The following is a 26,943-nucleotide window of genomic DNA, read 5'->3' on the forward strand; positions in this document are numbered from 1 at the left end:
CTAGACATATGGTAGTCAAACCAAAGATGAAGAGAAAATCTTGAAAGCAGTCAGAGAAAAATGAGTGTCACGTGGAGGAGAATAATCATATGAAAAACTACTTACTCCTCACCAGAAATAGTGGAGTCCAGACACAGTGGAATGGTATCTTTAAAGATAGAAAACTAAAAATGGTATCTTTAAAGTTCATACCTATAGTGAATGAGATCAGTTTGTAGATCACTGCTGGCCTTCTTGTTATCTATGACACAGTGGCTCACCCACAAAACAAATACTCGGATCTCCTCACTCTCCTAAATATTCCTATCAGGAGGCTGGGTGTGGGGAAGATTTGACTGAAATGGAGTAATGGAGTATGTGTATGGCAGGTGTGAGGTGGAGGTGAGGAGGTGGGGTATCTTTGATGGCATCTTTAAAGATAGAAAACTAGGAACATGTCAACTCATGATTCTGTATCCTTCAAGAATGAATGTGAAGCCAAGCATGGTGGTGCATGCCTGTATTCCCAGCTACTTGCGAGGGTGAGGTGGGAGGATCACTTGAAGCCAGGAGTTCAAGACCAGTCTGGGCAATGTAGTGAGACCTTGTCTCAAAAAATTAGGTAGGCATGGTGACATGCACCTGTAGTCCCAGCCACTCAGGCTGAGATGGGAGGATTGCTTGAGCCCAGGAGTTCAAGGCTGCAGTGAGCTGTGATTGTGCCACCCAGGCTGGAGTACTCAGCCTCCTGAATTTACTGTGTCTAGTATCCAAATAAAGACTACAAAACATGCAAAGAAGTAAAAAAATATGAACCATGATGAGAAGAAAAATCAGTCAATAGATACAGATCCAGAAATGGCACAGATGATACAATTAGTAGACAAGGACTATTCAACCAACTATTATAAACATATTACATATGTGCAAAAAGGTAGAGACTAGCATGAGCTTATTAAGAAGAGACATGGGCGATACAAAAAAGATCCAAATTGGACTTCTAGAGATGAAACAAAGTCTTCAGTGAAGAACACAGTACATGGAATTAACAGCAGATCAGAAACTATAAAAGAGGTTAGCAAACTTGAAGACATAGAAGCTATCCAAAGCGAAATACAGGGAGCAAAAAGCTTGGGGGAAAAATGAACAGATCATCAGTGAGCTGTGGGACAACTTCAGGTTCACCCAATATATGTGAAAGTGGAGTTCTCAAAGAAGGGGAGAATAGAAAAAATATTTAAAGAAATAATGGCTGAAAGTTTTCTAAATTTGATGAAAATCATAAACCCATAGATTCAAGAATCTCAATGAACCCCTGGCACGGAAACATGAAGAAAAAAGTTCACCAAAGTATATTATAATGAAGTTTCTTTTCTTTTCTTTTTTTTTTTTGAGACGGAGTCGTACTCTGTTGCCCAGGCTGAAATGCAGTGGTGTGATCTCGGGTCACTGCAACCTCCGCCTCCCAGGTTCAAGCGAATCTTCTGCCTAAGTCCGCAAGTAGCTGGGATTACAGGCGCCTCTCACCATGCCCAGCTAATTTGTATTTTTAATAGAGACGGGGTTTCACCATATAGGCCAGGCTGGTCTCGAACCTCTGACCTCAAGTGATACACCCACCTTGGCCTCCCAAAGTGCTGGGATTACAGGCATGAGCCACTGCACTTGGCCTGAAATTTCTTATAACTACTGTTAAGGGGAAAAAAACTTAAAAGTAACCAGAAGGGGTAACAAGGCACATTACATACGGAGGAGCAAAGATGAGAGTGACCCAAACTTCTCATTGGAAATACTGCCAGAAGACAGTGGAACACCATTTGAAAGCACTGAAAGGAAAAGCCAAAACCAAAACCACTGTCAACCCCAAATTTAATATCCAGTGAAATATCTTTTAAAAAAGAAAGGCAGATTACTTTTTCAGGCATTTTAAAACTGAAGTGATTCGCCGTCAGCAAACTTGCGCTATAAGACATGTTAATAAAGGGAGTCCTTGACACAGAAGGGAAATGATGCTAGAGAGATATCTACATTTGCAGAGAGGAATAATGAGCACTAGAAATGGTAAATATGTGGGAAAATGGAAGATGTTTTTTGTTCTTATTTAAAAATCACTTTCAATGATGATTGACTGTTTGGAGTAAAAACATAATAATGTGCCGTTTGTAACATATGTAGATGTAAAATACACAATAACAACAGCACAAAGGCTAGGATGGAGGAGACTGTGTATATTATTGTTACAGTTCTTATATTATAGGGGAAGTGATAATATTACTTGCAAGTAGTCCGTGATAAGCTAAAGATGTACGTTGTAAACCTTAAAGCAACTAGTAATAAAACAAAACAAAGATTTATGGTTATAAGTCTAACAGTGGGAGATAAAATAACAAAAGATATTCAATGCAAAAGAAGGCAAAAAAATTAGGAAAGAGGGAACAAGGAACAGATGGGATAAAAACAAATAGCAAGATTTAAACCCAAACCATATAAATTATGGATGAAATGGTCTACCCATCCCATTTGAAAGACAAAGATTGTTAGGTTGGATAAAAAGTCAAGACTCAGTGCCTATAAGAAACCCACTTTAAATATAAAGACACAAAAAGATTAAATATAAAGGGATACAAAAAGATATATCATACTAATAGTAATAAAAGAAAGCTGGAGTTAACATAGACAGAGCAGATTTCAGAGCAAAGAATAGTACCAGGATAAAGAGACTCATAACAACAAGGGGGTCAGTTCATCAAAGGACATAACGTTAGGTGTGTAATGTCAGCTGCATAAACATTAGGTGCATAAATATTTATATAAATAATAAGCGAGCTCTAAAATACATGAAGCAATACTGACAGAAGCTGAATGGAGAAACAGTAAAATCCACAATTATAGTTGGAGATTTCAACACCCCGCTCTCAATAATCAATAGATCAAGTAGACAGAAAATCAGTTAAGATTTATAAGACTGGGACAACACTGTCACCCAATTTGGCTTAATTGACGTTTATGGAACACTCCATGTAACAACAGCAGAATATGCATTCTTTTCAATTGCCCATGGAATGTCCACCAAGAGAGACCATATAAAACAAGTCTCAGTATATCTAAAAAGATTGGAATCATTCAAAGTATATTCTCTGACTACTATGGGATTAAATTAAAAATCAGTAACAAAAATATCTGGACAATTTCTAAATATTTGGAAACTAACATACTTCTAAATAGCCCGTGGGTCAATGAAGAAACAGATAGAGACGTTAGAAAGTATTTGGAATGGAATGCAAATGAAAACACAATATAAAAAATTTGTGCAGTGTTACTAGAAGAGTTCTCAGATAGTAATTTATAGCACTAAATATCTATATTAGTTGGGAAGAAATTTTCAAATCTATGATCTCAGCTTCTACCTTAAGACACCAGAAAAAGAAAAGCAAATTCAACCCAAATAAGCAAGTAAAAATAAGAGCAGAAATAACTGAAATAGCAAATAGAAAAATAGTAGAGGAAAATCAGTGAAACAAAAAGTTGGTTCTTTGAGACCAATGAAAGGTGTATTTAGCCCGACCCATGGGAGATAACAGAGAAAAATTGCAAATTACTAATACTAGGAATGAGAGAAGTGACCTAATTATAGACACTGCAGACATTTGAAAGACACTAAGGTAATGTTATGACCACCTTTATGCCAATGAATTCTACAACTTAGATGATATGGAAAAATTCCTTGAAAGACCCAAACAATAAAAGCTCATTCAAGAAGAAATAGATAACCCCCAAAGCCTCATATTTATTTAAAAAATTGAATTCATGATTAAAAACCTTCCCACAAAGAAAACTCCAGTCGAATACTCGCTAGTGAATTCTACCACTTAAAGAAGAAATTATACCAATTTATCATGGGATGAATTGTACCTACCCCAACTCCAAATTTATATTTTGAAATCTTAACCCCTAGTGCCTCAAAATATAGCTTTATTTGGAGATGGGGTCATGACTGAGGTAGTTAAGTCAAAATGAGGTCATTAGGGTGCGTCCTATCCAATCCTCCCTCTATGCGTATCTATCTCTGAATCTCCCCTTTCTATAAGGGAGAAGTTATGTGAATACAAAGACAGCCATCTACAAGTCAAGGAGAGAGGTCTGGAACAGATTCTTCCTTCAGAGCCCTCAGAAGGAACCAACCCTGCCAACAGCTTGATTTCAGACTTCTAGCTTCTAGAACTGTGAGACAACAAAATTCTATTGTTTAAGGCACCTCAGTTTATGGTACTCTAGTTATGGCAGCCCTGGGAAACGGATATATAATATATATATATATACACACAAATTCTTCTAGAATAGCAAAGAAGGGGGACACTTCTCAACTCATTCTATGAGGCCATTATTACCCTGGTATCAAACCAAGAAGAGGACATCATAAGAGAAGAAAGCAAGAGACCAATATCTCTCATGAACATAGATACAAAATTTTTTTTTTTTTTTTTTGAGACGGAGTCTCGCTCTGTCGCCCAGGCTGGAGTGCAGTGGCGTGATCTCGGCTCACTGCAAGCTCCACCTCCTGGGTTCACGCCACTCTCCTGCCTCAGCCTCCCGAGTAGCTGGAACTACAGGCGCTCGCCACCACGCCCTGCTAATTTTTTGTATTTTTAGTAGAGACGGGGTTTCACTGCGTTAGCCAGGATGGTCTTGATCTGCTGACCTCATGATCTACCTGCCTTGGCCTCCCAATGTGCTGGGATTACAGGAGTGAGCCACCGCACCTGGCCGATACAAAATTTTTAAATAAAATTTTAGCAAATCAATTCGACTACATATATGTGCATATCATGACCAAGTAGGATTTGTCCCAGGAATGTAAGCTTGCCTTGACATTTGAAAATCAATGTAACTCAGCATTAATGACTGAACTGTAATATTAATGACTAATTATGAAAGAAAAACCATATGAACATCTCAATAGATGCCAAAAGAACTTTTGACAATATCCAACATTCATTAGTGATTAAAAAAAAAAAACTTCCAGCAAACTAGAAATAGAAGAGAACTCCTTTGAACTGATAAGAGGCACCAAAAAAAAAAAAACATTCGCTCTAATGTCGTTCTTAACTGTGTAAGACTGACCACCTTCCCAGTGAGATCAGGAATAGGCAAGGATGTCACAGAGAGTTCTTTAGCATTCTACTGGAGATTGCCAGTGTGATAAGACAAGACAAGAAAAGGATCCAGATTGGAAAGGAGAAAGTAAAACTGCCTTTATGTGCAGATAACATGATCATCTATATGCAATTCCAGGCTGCGCACAGTAGCTCATGCTGTAATCCAGCCTTTGGGAAGCTGTGGCTGGAGGATCATTTGAGGCCAGGAGTTTGAGACCAGCTTGGGCAACATAGTGAGACCCTCAGCTCCACAAAAATAAAAATAAAAACAATTAGCTGGGTGATGTGTGCCTGCAGTCCCAGCTCCTCGGAAGGCTGAGGTGGGAGGATTGCTTGAGCCCAGGAGTTCAAAGTTTTACAGTGAGCTATGATCACACCACTTCAATCCAGCCTGGGTAACAGAGCGAGACCCTAACTCGGAAAGAAAAGAAAAGAAAAGAAAATTCCACTGTGTCTATTTTAAAAAGCTTCTAGTACTAAAAAGTGAGTTTAGTAAGGTTGCAGAATCCAAGGTCAATATACAAAATTAATTGTATTTCTACATACGAGAAATCAACAATCTGAAAATAAAAGTTAAAAATACCATTTATATTATCAAACTATGAAATAATTAGAGATAAATTTGACAACAGACATTCAAGATCTTTTCATTTAAAAAACCACAAACTGTCCCTTAGGGAAATTAAAGAAGACCTAAATAAATGGAGAGAGACATCGTGTTCATGGATTGGGAGACTCAATATTATTAAGGTGTTTTCCCAAATATTTTAGAATCAGTGCAACTCCAGCTGTAGAACACAAATATCATGAAGGGCTTCTCAGAGATTTGGCAAATGGGCTGATCCCATCCGTTTGGTAAAGGGTTAGGCACTGGTTGCACAGGCTTGTGCTGAGCTGTGTGAGTTTGAGAATGGTCTCTAAAATTATTTTCTGGGGCAACAGGGACTGTCAAGAGGTGGGATGAGGCCAGGAGCCAGGCCTGACTAGGAGGGTCTCCGAGATAAGAGCGAGTAGGATAGGGCCACATGGGAGACAAAGCCTTGCCCAGAAGTTTGCAGCCAGGTGATGGAGTTATGGATGACTCTTATTTTCGTTGTATTTTTCTGGTTCTTTTTTTTTTTTTTTTTTTTTTGGGGGCAGAGCACACATATTTCCAATGAAATCAGAGAAACAACAATCCTGTAGCTGTTTCCTTTGGGATTTTGTTTTTGCACTTCTGTATAGTTTGAATAATTTACAAGAAGACTGTATTTTTTGTAACCAAAAACGAAAGGCAGGCAGGCAGAAAGAACATGACCTGTGGCTAGATCAATACTTGTTCAATCTTTGGAGACTATGAGGAACTCCTGGTGGGGTCATGTCTTGGTAACGAGGACACAGAAACCGTGGTAAATATGGCACCGACAAGTGACTGCACCACATTTTACTTGTCATATTCTTTTCAAATCTGTACTTTTGTCGGACACAAAGAATGTCTCTAGTTAATACATGAAATCATCTTGGAACATTTAACAGAAGATTTAACTCCTTAATTCTATGAGGGCAGTTTGGGATCTCTAATTACTTAATTGTAAAAAGCATGCACTTCAGTCTGCTGCAATGTTGGGGAATTAATCTTTAAAACCTGACAGTGAACATTAAATTCAATTAAGGAGACCAATTGGCAAAGATTCTTCCCTCCTTCACCCTGGATAGCTTTGAGAGGTAGCTGACTGGTCTGCATTGATTCAGATGCTATCGTTGTCTGTGCATCTACTAGGAGAGCCAAGTGTGCATTTTTCACTTCAGGGGGAACTTGTCAGGCGATTTACAGATTGATGGATCTCCTTACATGTTTCCGTGGCTGATTCGGGAGTTCCCCTGGACAAGAATTCAAACATTCCAGTTTGCTGCTTTTGGCCTTGGACTTCATAGAGTTCAAGTTTTTTGTAATTTCTTCATTCTTGCATGACTACCATGTTCTTCCTCCCCCCTCCCTCCTCTCCTCCTCTCCATCCTTTCTTCCCCTCCCTTCTCTTCTCCTCTCCCCCCTTCCTCTCTGCCCCCCCGCCCCTTCCTTTTTCTCTTCTCTTTCCCTCTTCCCCCTTCCTCTCCCCCTGCTCCTTCCTTTTTCCCTTCTCCCCTTCTCTTCTGCTCTCCCCTCTTCCTCTCCCCCTTGCTCCTTCCTTTTTCCCTTTTCTTCTCCTTTCACCCCTTCCTCTCCCCCTGCTCCTTCCTTCCTTTTTCCCTTCTCTTTTCCTCCCTTTCCGTTTCCCATCCTGTGTTTCTTTTTTCTCTCCTTTCCCCAATTCCTCCATCACTCCTTCTCTCCCTTCCTTTTTTCTTCTGCTCCTCCTCCTCTCCCTCTTGGTTAATTTAACTTTTTATTTTAATATGAAGTGTTTTAAACATACTCAAAAGTATAGAAGGTAACAGATACCCATACACCTGTCACTGAGATTGTCAAATCCCCAGGTGTCTGTTCTCATTCTCAGCGGACCCACCCATCAGCATTTGACGTGGTGACCAGTCTCTTTGTCAAAACACTCTTCTACGCTTCCAGGACTTTCCTCTTCTGTTTTTTTCTCCCACTTCACTGGCCTCTTCTTATACTCCTTTCTGGTTTCTCCTTCTCCTCCCCCGGCTCCCAGCCTGTGAGTGAACCTTGGAGGCCTGGGGTTGAGATGTGGAACTCCTCTCTGTCCTGTCTGCATTTGGTCCCTAGGAGAGCACATCCAGCTCAAGGCTGCAGCACCGTTTCCATGATGGCATCCACAGCTCAGCCTCTGCCCTGGGCCTCTCTTTTGAATATCACACTGGTATGGGAATGAGTCTTTATACTGTCTGCTGTCTGTCATTCAAAACTGAGCTCCAGGTCCTCCTTCCCTCAAACTTAACCCTTCTGCATGCTGACCCATCCCTGCGACTCCGCCCCTTTCAGTGCTCGGGCCAGGAACTGCGAATGTGTCCTGGGCTTTTCCCTTGCCCTCATATCCTACCTCCAGTCCAGGGAAGTCCTATTGGTTCTACCCTCCAACGCAGGCCACTTCTCTACTGCCTCCCACTGGTCCAAGCCATTTCCTCTCTCCCTGGATTCTTGCAGAAGCCTCCTGATTGTCTTCCTTCATCTCTCTTGCCCTTCATTCTCCTCCCTGCATGGCAGCTGGAGTGGTCCTATTGGAGTGGAACCAGCCCTCATTCCCCTCCGTTCCACCTGCAGAACCCTGGGATGCCCCAACGGCTTGTGGTTTTCTGACTTCGTCCCTTTCTTACCACCTCCCTGCCAACCCCCAGCCTTGTTCAGTTCTCTAGCTGCAGTGGCCCTTCTTGCTGCTGCTTGAGCATGCCAGGCATACTCCTGTCCCTGCCTGGAAGCTTCTTCTCTTAATTTCTACATAGCTGGCTTTCTCACCCCTTCGGGACTTCCTCCAAAGTCACCTCCTCAGAGAGGTCCTCCCTGGCCACCATTTCAGCCCCTTCCCTTGACCTTATAGAGCCCTTTCCTGACTACTTTTTAATACTTCTGTCTTCACCACTGCCTTAAGGACTATGGATTTTTATTTGTTCAGTGTCTGTCTCCCTCACTAGAATGTAAACTCTTTGAAGGCAGAGATTTTTGTCTTATTTGTTTCCTGTTACACAATGCCTGGCTAATAGCAGGTCCTCAGGAAATCTTTGTTGAATGAATGAATAAATGAATGAGTTTCAGAGTAAACATTTGTACATGTTTTCTTTGGAGCGTTTTCCATCTCTCCCTCTCCTCATCTTCCACACCCCATCGCATCACCCCAGTGCATTTCATCTCCCCCACCCCATCTCATCTCCCCTACCTCATCTCCCCTCCCCTCCCCATCTCATCCTCCCCTACCCCATCTCATTTCCCCTACCCATCTCATCCTCCCCTACCCCATCTCATCTCCCCTACTCCATCTCATCTCATCTCATCTCATCTTCTTTTACCCCATCTGCTCTCCCCTGTGCCATCTACTCTTTCCTACCCCATCTACTCTCCCCACCCCATCTCATCTCCTTAACCCCATTTCATCTCCTCTACCCGATCTGCTCTCCTCTACCCCATCTCATGTCCCCTATTCCATCTCCTCTCCCCTACCCCATCTCATCTCCCCTGCCTTATCTACTCTCCCCTACATGCTCCACCCTCTCTTTGGAAAAGCTACTGCTTAGTGTTCATAGCTTTTTCCTCTAGCCCTGCCCCTTTCCCTCCCTTCCCAGGAATGATGGCCCTCCTCATGCATGTTTTTATAGCCTGGCTACAAATTCACGAATAAATGAGATCTGCTTTTTTTTTTTTTTTGTGCGTGTATTTTTAAAAACTGTGGCAGAATAATACACAGCATAAAATTGACCATCTTCACCGTTATTAAGCATACAGGTCAGTGGCATTAAGCACATTCACAGTGTTGTGCAGTCTGCACCCCATCTGTCTGCAGAACTCTTTATCTTGGAAAACTGAAACTCTGTCCCCATTAAACAACTCCCCATTCCCCCTCCCCCAGCCCTGGCCACCACCATTCTACTTTCTATCTATCTCTATGATTTTGACTACTCTGGGCACCTCATATAAGTGCAGTTATATAGTATTTGTCCTTATGTGTCTAGCTTATTTTACTTAGCATAATATCTTCAAGTTTCATCCATGTTGTAGCAAGTGCCAAGATTTCTTTGCATTCTAAGGCTGAATACTATTCCACTGTATGGATAGAACACATTTTTACAATTCATTCATTCGTCCATAGACACTTGGATTGCTCCCCTCTTTTGGCTATTATTAATAATGCTGCTATGAACATGGATGTATAGTATCTTTTTGAGACCCTGGTTTCAGCTTTTTGGGTGTTTACCCAGAAGTGGAATGGCTGGATCATGTTGTAATTCTACATTTAATTTTTTGAGGAACCATCATGCTGTTTTTCACAGTGGCTGCACCATTTGACATGCCCACCAGCAGTGGACAAGGGTTCCAGTTTTTCCACATCCTTGTCAATGCTTATTATTTTCTGTTTTTTGATAGCAGCCATCCTAATGGGTACAAGGTGGTGTTTCATGTAAAAACTTAAATGGCATTGTACTTTGTATATGCAGCTTGACTTATGTACTTAATATTAACTTTTTTACCATTTAACCATGTGAACCCTGTAGATCTCGTTTATTTTACTATTTAAATAAAATTAAACTCATATTCATACATATTTTTGGAAAACAGCAGTTCCCTGTGCCCCATCTCCCTCCCGTGAATTCTCACTCCACTTTGAAGTCTTCTGGCTGTGTCTTCTGGCTGTGTCGTGTTTCTAAATGTAAATACTGCTGTTTCTTGATTTTTTCAGTTTGAGACCCCAGCTATTGACCCTTAGTGAGGAAGGAGGGAATGGAGCTCTCTTCACATTTTTTTGAAGGCTACTCTTGACCTTTTGTTTTCTTAAGTGTAGACATTTACATAATCCCAGGAAACAAGGTTTCAGAGCTCTGATCCTTTGCATTCTGAGAACATTCGAGACTTGGCAGGTTGAATTTCCTTGTCTTTAATGAGAAGGTTATCCCTGGGATCAGGTTTGTAGAAGTGCATGGGTGTACTTTGTTTGGGTTTTTCTCTTATTAAAGAAAATGAAGCTTGGTTTTCCTAATGGAACAGGTCTGGAATCCACATCCAGCTGTGTGCCAGCCATTATGCCATGTGCTGTGTAGCCATTACCTCCTCAGCCTTCACCACTGCCCTCGGGGTTATGCTCTTCTTATCCCCACTTCAGGGAGGAGAGGACTGAGGCCCAGAGAGGCAAAGCCACTCAGCCAAGGCCCAAGGCCTGCCAGCAGCCGTATCAGGTGGGAGGCACTTAATTCTGACTCCCATGCGCTGGCTGCAAGTGCTCCTCTGCTTCTCGGGTTCAGCCTCTGAGCTACCTGGGTGGTAGGTGAGAGCATTGCCCTCATCCTGCAGTGACAAGAAGGTAGGGGACTAGCACTGCTGAGTACCTCTGTGTGTCAGGCCCTGGGCCTACCCTGAGATATTCCAAACTCTCTGGCTGTTCCCCTGGGCTGCACGGTGTGTTTGGCGGCATTTGCTGAGAGAGCTGGTGGAAAGCTAAGCTCAGGGGCTCTCATATGGTGTGGCCCCGGCTCTGGGAACGTGCAGTTTTATACTTGATATCTTAGATCATTTTTCCGAAGCCATTGAGTGTAACAGAGTTTTCTCTCATGAGCCTCATACCCTCATGAAAGGCCAGGGTGGGAAGGAGGGACAGCACCTTCTCTCCCCCAACAAAAGGACAGCTGCCCCTACGGCAGATATTTGTACTTTGACTGGTTGTAAATACGAGTGTAGCAGGTTCCTTTTTGGATCTCAGTCTTACAGCAGAACCCATGAAAATAGCCTGGACTTGGGCAGTGTCCATGGCAGGACAGATGCCAGGGATGCAGGTGAGCCTGGGATAAGATGCCAGGGATGCAAGCGAGCCTGGGATAAGATGCCGGGGATGCAGGCGAGCCTGGGATAAGATGCTGGGGATGCAGGCGAGCCTGGGATAAGATGCCGGGGACGCAGGTGAGCCTAGGATAAGATGCCAGGGACGCAGGTGAGCCTGGGATAGGGTTGTGAATGCTAAGGGTGCAGGACTCCCACCCGGCTGCAGGGATGAAGCAGGTGTGAAGGGCTGGGTAGGTGACCAGCAGACACAGGAATGCTGTTTTCTTTTTTCTTTTATTTTGAGACAGTCTCGCTGTGTCACCCAGGTTGGAGGGCAGTGGTGCAATCATGATTTACTGCAACCTCTGCCTCCTGGGCTCAAGCAATTCTCCTGCCTCAGCCTCCTGAGTAGTTGGGACTACAGGCATGTGTCACTACGCCCAACTAATTTTTTGTAGAGACAAGGTTTCACCATGTTGCCTGGGCTGGTCTTGAACTCCTGAGCTAAAACAGTCTGCCCACCTTGGCCTCCCAAAGTGCTAGGACTACAGATGTGAGCTGCCGTACCCGTCCAGAATGCAGTTTTCTTAACCCCAGAAAAAATTTGGGGAAATGATCCTCCCAACTTACCAATCCCAAGCCTTTACATTTCTGCAATGAAAAGTTTAACATCTAGATATAGATTTGGTGGTAAAATAATGAGAATCTAATTCCACCGAGACCTTTTTCTTTCTACAGAGGGGTCGAGCTGAGCCCTGGAGATCAGGCCCTTGTCGTGACGCCTGGTGCTGTCTGTGTTTGCCTGCAGGTATGGAACGCTGTGGACTCCGGGCACTGCCTGCAGACCTACTCCCTGCACACAGAGGCAGTGCGGGCCGCCCGGTGGGCTCCCTGTGGCCGGCGCATCCTCAGCGGTGGCTTTGACTTCGCCCTGCACCTAACAGACCTTGAAACAGGTGCGTTTCTTGTATCACCTCCCTGAGGTGAGCTGGCAGCTCTCTCCCTGGGGAAGGTTCTCTGGTGGGCATGCATCCACAAGCTGTATACACTTGCGTGGCAGAGGGAGAGGGGCCTCGGGGTGGGCTCGTGCTCGGTGAGAGGGCTTCCAGACTGCTTGCCTATTGGAACTGTGACTCCCCACAGAGGGTGGGCCTCTGCCAGCCAACACAGAGGACAGAGCCCCAAGGTTGTCTCAGCCCCAAGCCATGGGGCTGGATAAAGAGGTGGCTTTTTAATCTACTTCTGACATGCAATTTGTGCTGAAATAGATTTAACTTTATCATTGTGTCCTTTGGTTGGAATCAGGTTAGAATTCCTGTCAATTCATTATCGTTGAAAGGCTGTGAGAAATGATTCCAGCTCATAAGGAAAGTCTTCAAACGAGTTCTGCTTTAATGCCCACACTGAAAAGGCACTTGGGTAAGATGGATTCATGCCGGGTAAATCCTGAGGGGGCTCTTGATAAGCAGGGCGAGAAGGAGAGAGAAGTCAGTGGAAGGAACTTTCCTTACTGAGCGCTCCTGTGCAACAGGCACTGTCAACACCCACTGCAGCCACGGCCCCCAGGTGGGCTCTGTCCGGGGTTTACAGTGAGGACTGCCAGGGAGTGGCAGAACTGGGATTCACACCTCTGCCATCTGCCTCCCAATCCGAGCTCCTTCCTCTCTTTCTCCTTTCCCCTCTCCTCCCCTCCGTGCCCGTCCCCTCCCATCCCCTCCCCTCTCCTTTTCTTTCCTTTCCTTTCCCTCTCTGTTCTCTTTCTCTCTTTCTTTTCTTCCTTTCCTTTTTAAAAGTGTTTTTATCCCCCTCCATGAGCAGGATCCGGCTTCTTTCAGCACCACACTACTCTCCTCCCCAGAGCTCCTCCTCGGTCCTGTTTCTGCTGGGCACCACTGCCAGGAGCCCAGGGAGAGGCCAGACTTCACACCAGTCCCTGGGGCTCCCCTTGAACCCTCAGGCCAGCATCTTGCCTGCCTAGCCCCGCAGTTGTGGTGGCTCTGGGGCCTGCCTCTCCCAGAGTCTGGCAAGAAGGAGATGATAACTTGCTGGTCCAACCCCTGCCGCTCATGCCCAGCAGCCCCCAGGAGACGCAGAGGGAAAATGGAGAAGGTGGTTTGTTTCCACCCTGAGTGTGGGCAGCCTTGCAGCTCCTTGCATGCTCAGTAGGGGAGGGGACAATACTGATGGTCACAGGGCCCCTGCCAGGTGCTATAGGCTTTACACACAGCATGTCTAATCCTCACTGCAGCTGCCGGCAGTGATTATTTCCATTTTAAAGGAGAGGAAACTGAGGCTCAGAGGGGCAAAGCAGCTTGCTCAGTGCCTCCCAGTGGCGCATAGCCAGCAGGGATTTGAAGCCATGTCTGTACAACTACAGATCCTGTGCCCTTCCCACTGTGCCGTGTGTGGCGGTTTCTTCTCACGAAGCTCTTCCCTGGTCTTACTGATTCTCTTAACCCCTTGCAGAGTGGCCAGACTCAGGGAGTTTGATGCCACTTGATGATGGTGATGACTGGGCTGATGATGGCAGCACTTACTGCTGAGCACCCACTGTGTGCTGGGCATTCTTCCACAGCCTCTATACAGCATCTTATTTAGGCCCCAATCACCCTTTGAGACAGGCACCATCAGAATCAGCTGTACACACACTGGCCAGGGGCACAAACCAGCAAGTGGCAGAGCCAGGATGCACGCAGGTCTGCTATGCCCCAAAGCCTGTTGCCTGACTGTTACACTCTGTTGTCTGCATGTCCCATAAGATACGCTTGATAGGGGAGACAGAGCTGAACAAGACCCAGTGCCTACCCTGGAGAAGCTCCTGTCTGCTGGAGAAGACAGAAGTGCAGAGTCAATCCCAAATTGCAGTGATGGAGAAAGACACAGGAATTGCAAGAACATCTAGCTTGGAAAATCAAGGAAGACTTCCTGGAGGAAGTGAAACCTGAGCTGAGCCACAGATTAGGTGGACAGAGAATTAGGATGGAGGAGGTATGGTTGATGAGGAGGAAAGTAGGTTCTTGCAGATGGAACAAGGACAGAGTCGTCACAGGAACAGGGTTCCATGTAGTATGCATGGAAACCAAAGCAGGATGTAATATGGGGTGCAGGGGCTGGGGGAGATGAGTCTGAGGAGTGCAGGAGGGGAAACCCCAACCTGTGGGTCAGGTGAGCACATGTGGGTAGCACACTACTCACAGAGTGACAAGCTCACTCACTCACACCGTCGGATTACTCAAATCAAATTCATTTGATGGCATTGATGGGTTCATAGTGGCCCTTAAGCATTATTCTCTCAATCAACAGATGTTAAACAAATGCATGCAATTGTATGTGTGGGTGGGTGTGAGTGGGTGTGTCTTGACAGGGGGTTCTGAAATTTTTAGACATTCAAAGAGGGTCCTCCTGTCTGATGAGTCAGGGACTGCCATAGCAGGTGGCGGGCGGAGGCCATTGCTGAGTTTGAAGCAGGCAAGAGTCAGGGCTTGGTCTGTGCTTTGAGTAGGCCTCCTTGGTAGCTCCCACTGGTCCTGTGTGACCTGCAGCCCCTGGTGGAGAGTTGGAGGAGTGGGAGGTAGAATGCCTTGCCTGGTTGGTGATAGGACTGCGTTTGGAGAACAGCTTGTCTGGCCCCAGGCCCAATGTGCCCCTCTAGCTGTGGTGTGTTGGGTGCGTAAAGAAACGCATGGCCCTGCCCCCAGGGCATTACCATCCAGTGGGGGAGGTGATTGAGGACTTCTTCACTCCATCCCTCTGCTAGGAATGGCGCTCACCACTGGGTTCATTCAACTGTTGAATGAACTGTTGAATTCAACTCTTGAAAGCCCCGTTTCATTCACTCCGCAGTTACTTATTGTACACCCACTGCGTGTAGGACTTGGTGCTGAGGCCACAGTGGAGAGTGTGGTGGGCCCCTGGGAGAGAATGGTTGAGGGGTTTGGACCTCACCCTTGGGGAAGCACCGCACATTCAGACAGGGCCTCTCCTGCTGAGGGTGGTTGGTTTCCATGTCCCTCTCCCTGGCTGGCTTGGGAGCTCCATGAGGATGGGAGCCTGTCCTGGTGGTCTTTGTATCTCTATCCTCTGGCCAGGGCCGGCTTGGAGCAGCTGCTCAGTACCTGTGTGGGTAAGATGCGCTGAGTTTGTCCTTGCCAGGTCCTCCTATCTGGGCAGTGAAGCCCATCAGGGACTGCCAGGGCTGGTAGGGGGGCCTCCACCTATGTCTCCCCCTATGTCTCCTACCTCATCTCTGCACATCCCACCTCCAGCCTGGGTTTTGGTAAGTGCTCTCTTTAGCCATTGGGGTGGGCTCTGCAGCCCCTGTGGCTTTCGTCCCTCTTTGACTTATCTTGTCCTTTCTCTTCGCTGAGTCTGATCTCCCTTTCTACTGGATCTGCCTTTTTCTGCCCTTGGTGATTTGGCTTTTTCATTTCAATCTAATTAGAGCTCCCTGCCAGGAGAAGGCAGTGCAGGGCGTTCTTACCGAAGCGCTTTGGGAATTAGTCACTCGGTGCCCATTGTCGTTAATGGGAATTTGGCGCCAAGGCCATTTATCCTGGTGTCCTCAATCAATACAGTTAAAAATCTGTGGATTCTGAAATGTCAATACCTGGCCTGAAATACGGAGGGCCAGCAACATTTTATCTCATTAATTTATCGTTCTGACAGGCTGTTGGCTTATAGAACAACCATGAATCAACACTTAAATAAAACTTGCTCACAATTATTTTTGGTGCTATTGTTTCAGTCTGTAATCTTCCTAACAAAACGTCTGTGGCACGTTAGGCTGAGGTGGCCTCAGGGAACGCTGGCCGACTCCACCAGGGCCCTGAGTGTCGCCTGTCTTATGAGTCAGCTGTGCCACACGCCAGCTCAGCCAGTCTCCTCAGAAGCCCCCGGAGAGCTCGCTCAGTTCTAAGCGGTCCTGTCATGTTTCTTGCAGACTCCAGGCCATGAGGCAGGTGTCCCAGCCTGACCCTCAAGGCTGCAGCTGTAGAGGCGTGCAGGGCCTCTGTCCTTTACCTTTGTTGGCTGCAAAGGAGATTCCTCTTCCTGGAGCCCTGGGGCCCTGGCTGGGCAGGGAACCCTGTCCTCCTTCCTGTGCATGGGCCAGCTCTCCTGATATGCCCTGGCTCATCTGACCCATCTGTGCAGTGCCACCTGGTTCTACCTCCCAGATCCTGGAGGCAGCATGTGCGAGAGGGCACATAGACAGGGTACAGGTGTTGGCTCTTCTGCCTCCCCGAACCAGGCCTCTTCACCTGTTTCTACCACACCACCTGGTGCTGGGGCTGTTGAAGGGAGCAGCTGTGATAACACATATAGGGCGCTTTGCAGAATGCCTGGCACGTGGTAGGTCCTCAGCAAGGAGCTCCTCTCCTCCTCCGTCATGGCCCATGAGACTTGTTCCTGCTAAGTTGTCCAGATGGCCCTTATTGACAGGCCATTTCCCCACATGGGGCCACTTTTTGATCATCATCCAGAAGCCCCTGCTGGTCCCCTCAATGAGCTTGCAGATGTGCTGTTGGTCCCATGCGTGGGTCTTGGGGGCAGACTGGGAGGAGGCCTTGGGCCATCATGGGTTCTCCCAGCATCTCCTCCACATTCCCCTTCCTCCTGGTGATGGGACAACACGCGCTCTTTATTAGGGCTCTCGAGTGGGTACCCCCAGCCTGCCCGGCCTGACCCTCTCCAGAGCCCCAGGCACTCATGGCTGCAGGAGGCCTATGGCCCTCTTCCTTCAGATGCCCACTGCCTGCAGCTCTGCTGTCCTCAGCTTCTGGCTGGCTCCTCCTGCCCTGAGTGTCCCAGTGTCTTTTGGTGGGAGTCATGGTGTGTGGAAGTGAGCAGCCAACTGGGACTGGGCTCATAAATGACCATTTCTCCTTGCTTTCCAAGAGGTGTCTTCTTGTCTCTCCCTTGTTTTCAATCTATGACTGGGGCTTCCATCACAGAGATGCTACAAGGAAAAAGAGAATGACAGGTTATCAAGCCCTTGCTGTGGCCTGGGCCCTGGGCTGTGTGCCCTGGGTTCCAGCATGCTGCCTGGCCTGTGTGGAGGTGAAATGGGTGAGTGGATGGTAGACTCTTTGCTTATGTGACACATTTAGTCTCCGCACTAGCCTGTGAGAGAAGTGTTTTCAATCCCATTTCATGGACCCAGAAACTGAGGCTTAGAGTGGTCAGTGACTTTCTTGAGGCCACCCAGCCAGAGGTGACAGAGCTGGGATCCAGTGCTGGCCTGTGACTAGTAGAGCTCCTGCTGTTGAGGCATGGTGTGGCATGCCCTCCCCACCTCTGTTTCCCTGCTGTGAACAAACAGGGAAACAACGGGGAACGCAACTTAACCTGACTCCTGGGGAGCCCGCTGGGCAGCAGCTGGCCACCTGCAGAGGATAACGTGGGGCCTCTGGGAAGAAGGAGTGCTCCAGACTCATGGGGACTGATCCCTCTGATTAAGTGGCCCACTGAGGGAAAGATGCCTCTTCAGTGATGGATGGCCACGCTCCAGTAACGACTTCAGACCACTTGGCATGGGAAGGGGAAGGGTGAGAAGGGTCCAAATGAAAACCATGGCAAAGAGCCCCAAGAGCTCCTGGGCTTTGGAGAAGGGGCCACAGAAGGAGGCTCCTTGTGCTAAGCCTTTGAGGTGGTGCTGGCTCCTGCCGGTCCTTGGAAGAAGTGCCGTAGAGGGGCCTGGGCTTCTCCGTTCTTTGGCTTTCTGGCACTGTGGCTGGAGTTTCCCTAGCGTAGCTTAGGAGGACTTGATTAGGTATCCCTCAGGTGCCCACAGACCCAAAGGAAGTAGAAGGAAGCTTGTGGGCACATTTACAAAGCATCTGATACTTATATGTACATGCTCCTTGAGTCCTAGGGACTGTTGCCACTGATCCAGAAGTGAAGGCTCAGAGGGGCTCCCAGCCTAGTGAGGTCTGAGCTGATGAGGGTTCCCTGGCTGCCACCCTTTAAGTGCCTCCTTGTCCAGTTAGCAGCCGCCTACTTTCTTGCCCACTTGTGAGTGGGTCTATTTTCCAAGGCCATTCTCTGTTGCCACAAATATCCTTCCTTTCTCACTCTGAAAGTGCTTCTCCTCTGTCTCAATCTTGTTTTCACTTTCTTTTTCCTTACTTCTTTGGAGTGAGAAGCTGACCCTAGTTACGGATATTAAATCAAATGTTATTAAACTTCATTCCAACACCATGCCAGCCCTTAACTGCCACTTGGAAAAGTGCCTAGAGATCCTTCACATCTCCACAAACACAGCTCACGCCAGCCCTCTAGGCAAAGAAAAGATGGTTTCTAATTCAAATTCTTGTTTTGTTCATGACCGTGACTGCACAGTGGTGATGTCTGGCGTGTGTGTGTTTGGTTGCAGCTGCATCACAGTTTGGTGCCCTTGTTAGGTAAGGCTGCCATTATTGACTGACTCTGGAGCCCAAACGTGATTAAGGCATGTTTGCTATTGGAATGGCGAGTTCCGAGTTTCAGAAAACCAACTTACTAGTAAAGCACTGGGATACACCTTGTTTGAAAGTTGAGAACTCTTATTATTATTTTTTAAATTTTGGAACATTCGGTCTTGTCCAGAGAATTAAAAGCAGTGGCTGACATTGGTCTGGGCAATGATTTTTTGGATAGGGCTTAAAGCACAGGCAGCAAAAGCAAATATAGGCAAAAGAATTGCATCAAACTAAAAAGCTTCTGCACAGCAAAGGAAGCAGTTAACAGAGTGAAGAGACAGCCCGTGGATTGGAAGAGAAAGTTTGCAAATCATACATCTGATGAGGCGCTAATATGGAAAATGCATGAGGAACTTAAACAACTCAACAGCAAGAAGCCAAATAACCTGATTTTTAAAATGAGCAAAGGATCTGAACAGACTTTTCTCAAAAGAAGAGATATGAATGGCCAACAGATAATAGAAAAAATGCTCAACATCTGTAATCATCAGGGAAATGCAAATTAAAACCACAATGAGATATCACCTCAAACCTGTTGGAATGCCTATTTTCAAAAAGACAAATGATAGCAAGTGTTGGTGAGGATGTGGAGAAAAGGGAATCCTTGTACAATATAAATGAGTACAGCTATTTTGGAAAATAGCGTGGAGGTTCTTCAAAAGACTAAAAATAGAATTACTGTATGATCCTGCAATCCCACTTCTGGGTGTATCTCCAAAGGAACTGAAACCGGTGTGTGGAAGGGATCTCTGCACCCCCGTATTCATTGCATCACTGTTCACAGTAGCCAAGATATGGAAGCCACCTCAGTGTCCATCAGCGGATGAGTGGATAAAGAAGATGCGGTGAATATTCACAATGGAATACTCTACAGCCTTAAAAAAGAAGAACATTCTGTCATTTTTGACAATGTGGGTGAACCTGGAGGACATTACTATAAGTGGGATAAGCGAAGGCACAGAAAGACAAATACTGCATGATCTCACTTACATGTGGAAGCTAAAAAAGTTGATCTTGTAGAAGCGTTGAGTAGAAAGGTGTTACCAGGGGCTTGAGGGTAGGGGTGGATAGGGAAAGTGGAGATGTTGATGAAAGGGTATAAAGTTTCAGTTAGAATGAAGAAATAAGTTTTGGTGATCTATTGCATTGCGTGATGACCACAGTTAATAATGTATATTTCATAACTGCTCAGAGAATAGACTTTTAACATCCTCTCCACAAGAAAATAAATTAATGAGGTGATAGATATGTTAATTATCTTGATTAACTCTTTCTACAATGTATATACAGATCAAAACATCACATCGTATCCCCAAATATATATATATAATTATTTATCAATTAAAATTAATTTAAAATGAAACAAAAAAGAATGGGAAGGAAAGAGCAGGTGTAAGTATGTAATTAGAAGACAAATTTAAAAAAATGACTGCAACTACTACTATTTCTTCTGTTACTACTATTATTACAATGCTACAGCTACTGTTTATTGGGCCCTATCAGTTGTCTGGGGCTTAGCTCTCCTACATACATTATTTCTAATTCTCACAACCACCTTTTGTGGTCCTGAGTCTACAGATGAGGATACCAGGGCTGTAGAGGATTGCTGGCTGATGCAGGGCCACAGCTGATGGGGAATGTTCAGATGCAGGCCCAGCTGGCTCTCAGGCCAGACCCTTCCCAGGCCTTTGCCCGGATTGCCAAGATGGCCCCTGTTTCTGATGCCTAGCGTTTGATTTGAAAGTTAGTAAGTTTCTTTTCTCGTTAACTTTGAGTCAGGATGGCTAAATTTATAGCTGGCTGAATACTTCCCAGAGGATGAGTGTAACGATATTGATTTTAGCGAAGTGAGTCATATGCCTACTGCCTGGGAACACAAGCTCAATTACCACAAGCCAACAGCATAAGCTTTCCCTTGTCAACATTTTTCCTACATGTTCATGAGTCTGTGGATGTGAACAAAGCACTAGGAGAAGGAAAGGTCACGAATAACTGGCGGGGATGCAAGGTAGGGTGCCGAGAGCTGGCCTTGAGATTAGACAGGGCCAGTCTCCGTCTCAGCGTGGCTGACTCATGTGGCTCTAAGCGAGTCTCTCACCTCGCTGAGCTTCCATTTCCCTGGCTGTGAGAGATGGGTTAATTACACGTACCACCCAGGGTGCCGTGTGATGCGTGCAAGCTCCAGACAGGCCTGGAGGTAACAGGCTCCTGATAAATGTCGTTCCCCTTCCTTGACTGTGAACTGCTTTGCCAGGGCTGCCTCTGAGCTCCCTGGAGAGGGGGGGCATGAGCTTCTCTTTTCTCTCCTGGAGACCCATACTTGGGTTTCATGTCACCTGGACGAAATACCTATTATGTGCCAGGAACTAGGCTGGGAGTCAGTCATGCTGAATGGAAGAGGAGGGCCCTCACGGGCCTGGAGCCCTGTGTGATGATAGGATTCCTAGCATAGATGTTTGCAACTTCTATGTTAACTAAGAACTTCTTAGTTAGCAAGATGGACAGGTGGTGCTGCCCCGGCCACATGGTTGGTCCCCTTGGGAAGCTTGATGTTTCTACCTGAGAAAGGAAGAGGGGCAGCTTGGAGGAGCCACTGTTCCAGAGTTCCCAGGTGCCTTATCACAGTCATATGGGGGTCGAAGCACTGGTCATAGAGTCAGCAGAACAAATGGAATTTCTGCATTGTGTTTTAAACATGTTTTTGCTTTAACGATTTTTTTATTTGTATCATTATTGATTCAAGGAGAAAATAAGTGATTTTTCCTAGCTCCAAGAAGATCCAAACAGTTTTTATACTGGTTGAGCTCATTATAATGAGATCAATAAAGTCAGTGCTAGTGGATTAAATATTTTAAAACTCAGTTTCCTATAATAAGCATACAGTGAATAAACAGAATTTTCTATAACAAACAGGTAAACAAGCAAGATGGTCTCAAGGTTAAAGTTTATATAATAGCTAACCATTGCGCTGAAAGTAACATTGCCCAGGAGAGGATATGATAAACAAGCTCCTTGATTTATGAAAAGGTAGAGAGGAAGAGCCCGTCTGACAAGTTAAGACCTTCTCCTCCGGCACGGCTAGTGTTCATGTTCAAGATATTTCACTGATGAATATTTTCCAGACTTTACCCGTATCTCTTTAACAAATGTAAAGGGCAGCCCAGGGCGTTGTATTTTCAAAGCCTCATGAGAAAAGCTGAAAAAGCATTAATCTGTGGAGGTTATTGCTATTTAAAAACCTGTATCCCAGCCGGGCGCCGTGGCTCACGCCTGAAATCCCAGCACTTTGGGAGGCCGAGGTGGGTGGATCACGAGGTCAGGAGATCGAGACCATCCTGGCTAACATGGTGAAACCCCATCTCTACTAAAAATACAAAAAAATTAGCTGGCTGTGGTAGCAGGCGCCTGTAGTCCCAGCTACTAGGGAGGCTGAGGCAGGAGAAAGGCGTGAACCTGGGAGGCGGAGCTTGCAGTGAGCCGGATAGCACCACTGCACTCCAGCCTGGGTGACAGAGCGAGACTCTGTCTCAAACAAAACAAAACAAAACAAAAACAAACAAAAAAAAAACAAACCTGTGTCCCTTGCTTTTAGTTTGTAATTGAACCAATGATGAATTCAATAATTTGGGGTTTAATTTTGTAAACTATAATAGCTCCCTTTTGTTGATTGCTGTTTGCCATGCTCTTTGGAAGGCTTCATGCACCGCGTTACATTTAGCTCTCATGACAACCTTACATTTGTAAGAGTGTGAGACAGAGCAGTGCAAGGTCCTGCCCAGGGCCCCTCCACTGGAAGTGACAGAGCTGGGATGGGATCTGGGTCTGCGTGGCTCTGAACTCCTCAGCTATACCATCTCCTGCTTCCAACATTGTGCCAGATAATGATGGCTATGGTCCTAATTTCTGAAACAAAGTCTTATCTGAGAACTTCTTAGCAAGATTTCTACCTTAGTCTTTTCACTAGGTATCCAGAAACTTACTAAAAAATTTAAAAATCTTGTAGTTTTGAATCCTTTTAACAAAGAAAAGCAGTAAGGGCCTAGTTATTATAAGTACAAATAGGAAAAATGTATAAACTACAGCTTATCTTCTAAATGGAAATTCTTACAAGACAGATTTTCAACCTCTTTAGGGGGTTGAGGAAAAATAACATTCAGATTTTTTGTTTGTTTGTTTTAGCAGAAAAAGTTCAATCATCGTCTTTTAGCAATTCAGCTTTCACGTTTTCTCTCATCTTTCTTCCCCATTGTTGGCAAGACTGTATCACTGCACTTTTGAAAAAAACATATGGATAATTTACTGCCATTTCTGAAATTAAGCATATGGTTATATACTATGGTCTAAAAAACAAGGAACATTTTTTCTCCAGGCAGAGAGAGTTTGTGTTTCCTTTTGGATTTAAGGATTGGCAGTGAATTCCAAGTGAGCAAGAATCTGGCCACTGAATGTTCTCAGCAATAAGCGCAGTTGTCCCTGTGGGGAGAAAGAGTTGGGCAGTCCTGGGCCTTCTCGGTGGTGTGGGGACTGCAGTGGTATCCGTGTCCTCCTTTTCTGTCTAGGGGATGTGATGGTGGTCCCTGCCTGCAGTCTCCAGATGACCCCCAGCCACTTGGCTGAAGCGAGTGTCCTGGGGCCTCCGTGCTGCCACATTGCTGCTCTGAGTCCCTGGCATAGGCACATGGGGACCAAGGGGGCAGCCCTCTGCCTGTGCTCCCTGAGCAGGGGGACTTGCTAATTGGGCATGTCACGGTTGGTTTCTGATCACCAATTGTAGCTTAAAAGGTGGGATTTGCCATGCTCTGTAGAAGGCTTTATGTACCACCTTGAGTTCCCGGAAAGGAAAAGAAGAGTACATTTTTTTTTTTTAGGAATACCAGATTTCCAATTAGATCAATTCACCAAGAAGCAGTTTTTTGGTTTACTTGAGAGAGTTGTTTGTCTGCTGATCTAATGAGAGGGACATAGCACAAAGACCATCATCTCACAAGTCTGCTCATCTCCTTGATGACTTAAAAAATCTTTATTTATTAGAAAAACCGATTACAACAAATCTGTTAGTAAGATTTAAAAAGTTATCTTACTACCCCTAGAACAATTCATTTCATTTCAGTGAATCTCTTCCTAGTCTTTGTCCATATCAACAGGGATCCCCAACCCCTGGGCCACAGACTGGTACCTGTCCATAGCCTATTAGGAACCAGACCACACAGCAGGAGGTGAGCAGTGGGTGAGTGAACATTCCCGCCTGAGTTCCTTCTCCTGTCAGATCCGCAGCAGCGTCAGATTCTCATACGAGCGGAGCCCTATTGTGAATTGCGCATACGAAGGATCTAGGTTGTGCTCTTCTTATGAGAATCTAACTAATGCCTGGTGATCTGAGGTGGGACAGTTTCATCCCGAAAGCACCCCCATCCCAACCCCTGGTTCATGGAAGAATTGTCTTCCACAAAACCTGTCCCTGGTGCCAAAAAGGTCGGGGACGGCTGTGTATCAATTCCCATTTTATACTCTTGTAGTTGAAGAACAGGAATCAAGCACTGTCCATCTTGCCAAAGACCGCTGTTTGTGATTCCAGTTTTCAGTGGCTTTTCAGCATCCCATCAGGCAGAAAACCACATTTGTCTTCACTACTCCCCTCAGGCTGGACAATTAGGGTGTTGTTTACAGTCCCTTCTCCATACGGGTCAGATGGCCTAAAGTAGCCAGTTCTTGACAACATTGTGATGACACAGAGTGACCATGAAAATCTCTTGTGCTATCTGCACTGCGTCTTGTAGCAAAATAGTAAAGGGCCTTGTGGAGCTCAAAGAGGTATAGATTCTTCATTTACAAAAAATCAAGTATTTCTAAAATTTTATCTGTTGATAAGTGACTACCAGTTTTAGGCCCCTAGAAGATACTAGAAAAAAAAGATCAACACACTTTATTATCCATCATGGCAAACATGATGCTTGAACAAAGGATGAAAGAGTAACTGCTTTCTAAAAAATTTCTACTATGGAGAGAACATTTTGAAAACAGATGCTTTTGTTTCCATTGTTATATGATTTTTGTTGCCAAAAATGATGTCACCTATTAAAATCTTGAATATCTTCACCCTTAACCTGGGAACAGTGTTTTTCTAATCTGTTCTAAAATCCTTTAAATGAAAATTTCAGTGGATTTTGAGCTGGGTTGTTACAAGTATGATAATGCAATTATTAACCTGATTAGTTGCAGGAGCCATTATTTGACATTAGGGAAATGGGGCTTTACTAGCAAAATGTTCACAAAATCCTTTGCATCAATGGTGTATAGAAGTGGAAAATGTCCAGGCAGCCCAGCTTTGCAAAGGCTCTCGGTGCCCCGTGGCCCGCAGGCACCTGGCATGCGCCCTCCCCATTGCCAGGATGCCCAAGAGGAAGGTCACCTCTGCTGAAGGGGCCACCAAGGAAGAGCCCAAGAGGAGATTGGTGCAGTTGTCAGCTAAACCTGCTCCTGCAAAAGTGGAAGCGAAGCCGAAAAAGGCAGCAGCGAAGGATAAATCTTCAGACAAAAAAGTGCAAAAAAAAAAGGGAAAAGGGGAGCAAAGGGAAAACAGGCCGAAGTGGTTAACCAAGAAACTAAAGTAGAGTTACCTGCAGAAAATGGGGAAATGAAAACTGAGGAGAGTCCAGCCTCTGATGAAGCAGGAGAGAAAGAAACCAAGTCTGATAGAATACCGTATACCATGTCTTCAGTGGTCCCTGTCTCCCTTCTTGTACAATCCAGAGGAATATTTTTGTCAACTATTTTGTGAATGCAAGTTTTTTAGTAGCTCTAGAAACATTTTTAAGAAGGAGGGAATCCCACCTCATCCCATTTTTTAAGTGTAAATGCTTTTTTTTTTTTTTTTTAAGAGGTGAAATCATTTGCTGGTTGTTTATTTTTTGGTACAACCAGAAAATAGGGTGGGATATTGAATTATGGGAGGCTTTGACTGTTTCGGGTGTCAGCTTAACATTCCATAGATGGGGGGTTAGTTTTTATATCCTATAATACAAAGCATGTTAAATGGCCATATGGAGTCAGTCCTGCATTTAATGTCTTGAATGTTTTAAATTACTTCTATTCCCTTGTTGTTTTTTAGTAGAATTGTTTCCTAAAGAAAACCACTCCTTGATCATTGCTCTCCCTGTCAGAATTGTGTGGACTCTGTAACATCTTTGGTTGTGGTAGTCCTGTTTTCCTAATAACTTTGTTACTGTGTTGTGAAAGATTACAGATTGGAATATGTAGTGTAGGTGCTCTTCAGTTGTGAACTGGTAGGACGTCTGTAACAGCTGATCAGCATATGAAGATACTGGTAGTTGATAGCCTCTTAAGGACAATTTGCTTCCAAATTTTGAGCTGGAAAGTCACTGGAATAACTTTCAAAAATAATTACAATACATGACTTTTTAGATTTTCGTTACATGTGTTAAGAATTGTGTACAAATTGAAATGTCTGCACTGATCCTCAACCAATAAAATCTCAATTATGAAAGAGAAAAAAAAAAAGAAGTGGAAAATGTCTCCCATGTGGCCAGTGGTGAATATCTTCCATCTAGGTCCGTGCATCTCTGCGTGCAGGAAACTTTGTCGGCTTTGATAGAGTTCAGTGGATAAACTAAACCTACCTGCAACCAGACTACATTCAAATAATTGAATCACAAAAAGTTCCCTACATTAAGAAAAATGGAAGCATATTCAATTCTGTTGCTCTCACTAAAAATAGTATTACATAACTCAGATGATTTCAGAGAGGTTCATTGATTCTCTTAATAAGGGTATATTAAAATATATTTTAAAATATTGACTATTTTATCCTTGTATCCTTTAAAGTGTTCTATTTTTGGTATTTTAAAAATGTTTATAATATGTTGGTACAGAAGCACATTATTCAACTTAAGACAAATATCTATATATTGGTGGTATGTGCCTTAGGTTTTTCATG

General features: G+C 44.9%; 1 protein-coding gene and 1 pseudogene across 5 annotated transcripts in view; both read left to right on the forward strand.

The window, feature by feature from the left end:
- Positions 1–26,943, forward strand: part of WDR25 (WD repeat domain 25) — a 154,526-nt gene that overhangs the window by 79,816 nt on the left and 47,767 nt on the right. For all 5 annotated transcript variants that reach the window (XM_024231334.3, XM_024231333.3, XM_024231335.3 and 2 more), the window contains exon 3: positions 12,341–12,488. In XM_024231334.3, the coding sequence (XP_024087102.1) occupies positions 12,341–12,488 (148 nt within the window). The remainder of the gene's footprint in view (positions 1–12,340; positions 12,489–26,943) is intronic.
- LOC129049848 (non-histone chromosomal protein HMG-14-like) lies at positions 14,527–26,745 on the forward strand (annotated as a pseudogene).

This window comes from Pongo abelii, chromosome 15 (genome assembly GCF_028885655.2).
Source record: "Pongo abelii isolate AG06213 chromosome 15, NHGRI_mPonAbe1-v2.0_pri, whole genome shotgun sequence".
NCBI lineage: Eukaryota > Metazoa > Chordata > Mammalia > Primates > Hominidae > Pongo > Pongo abelii.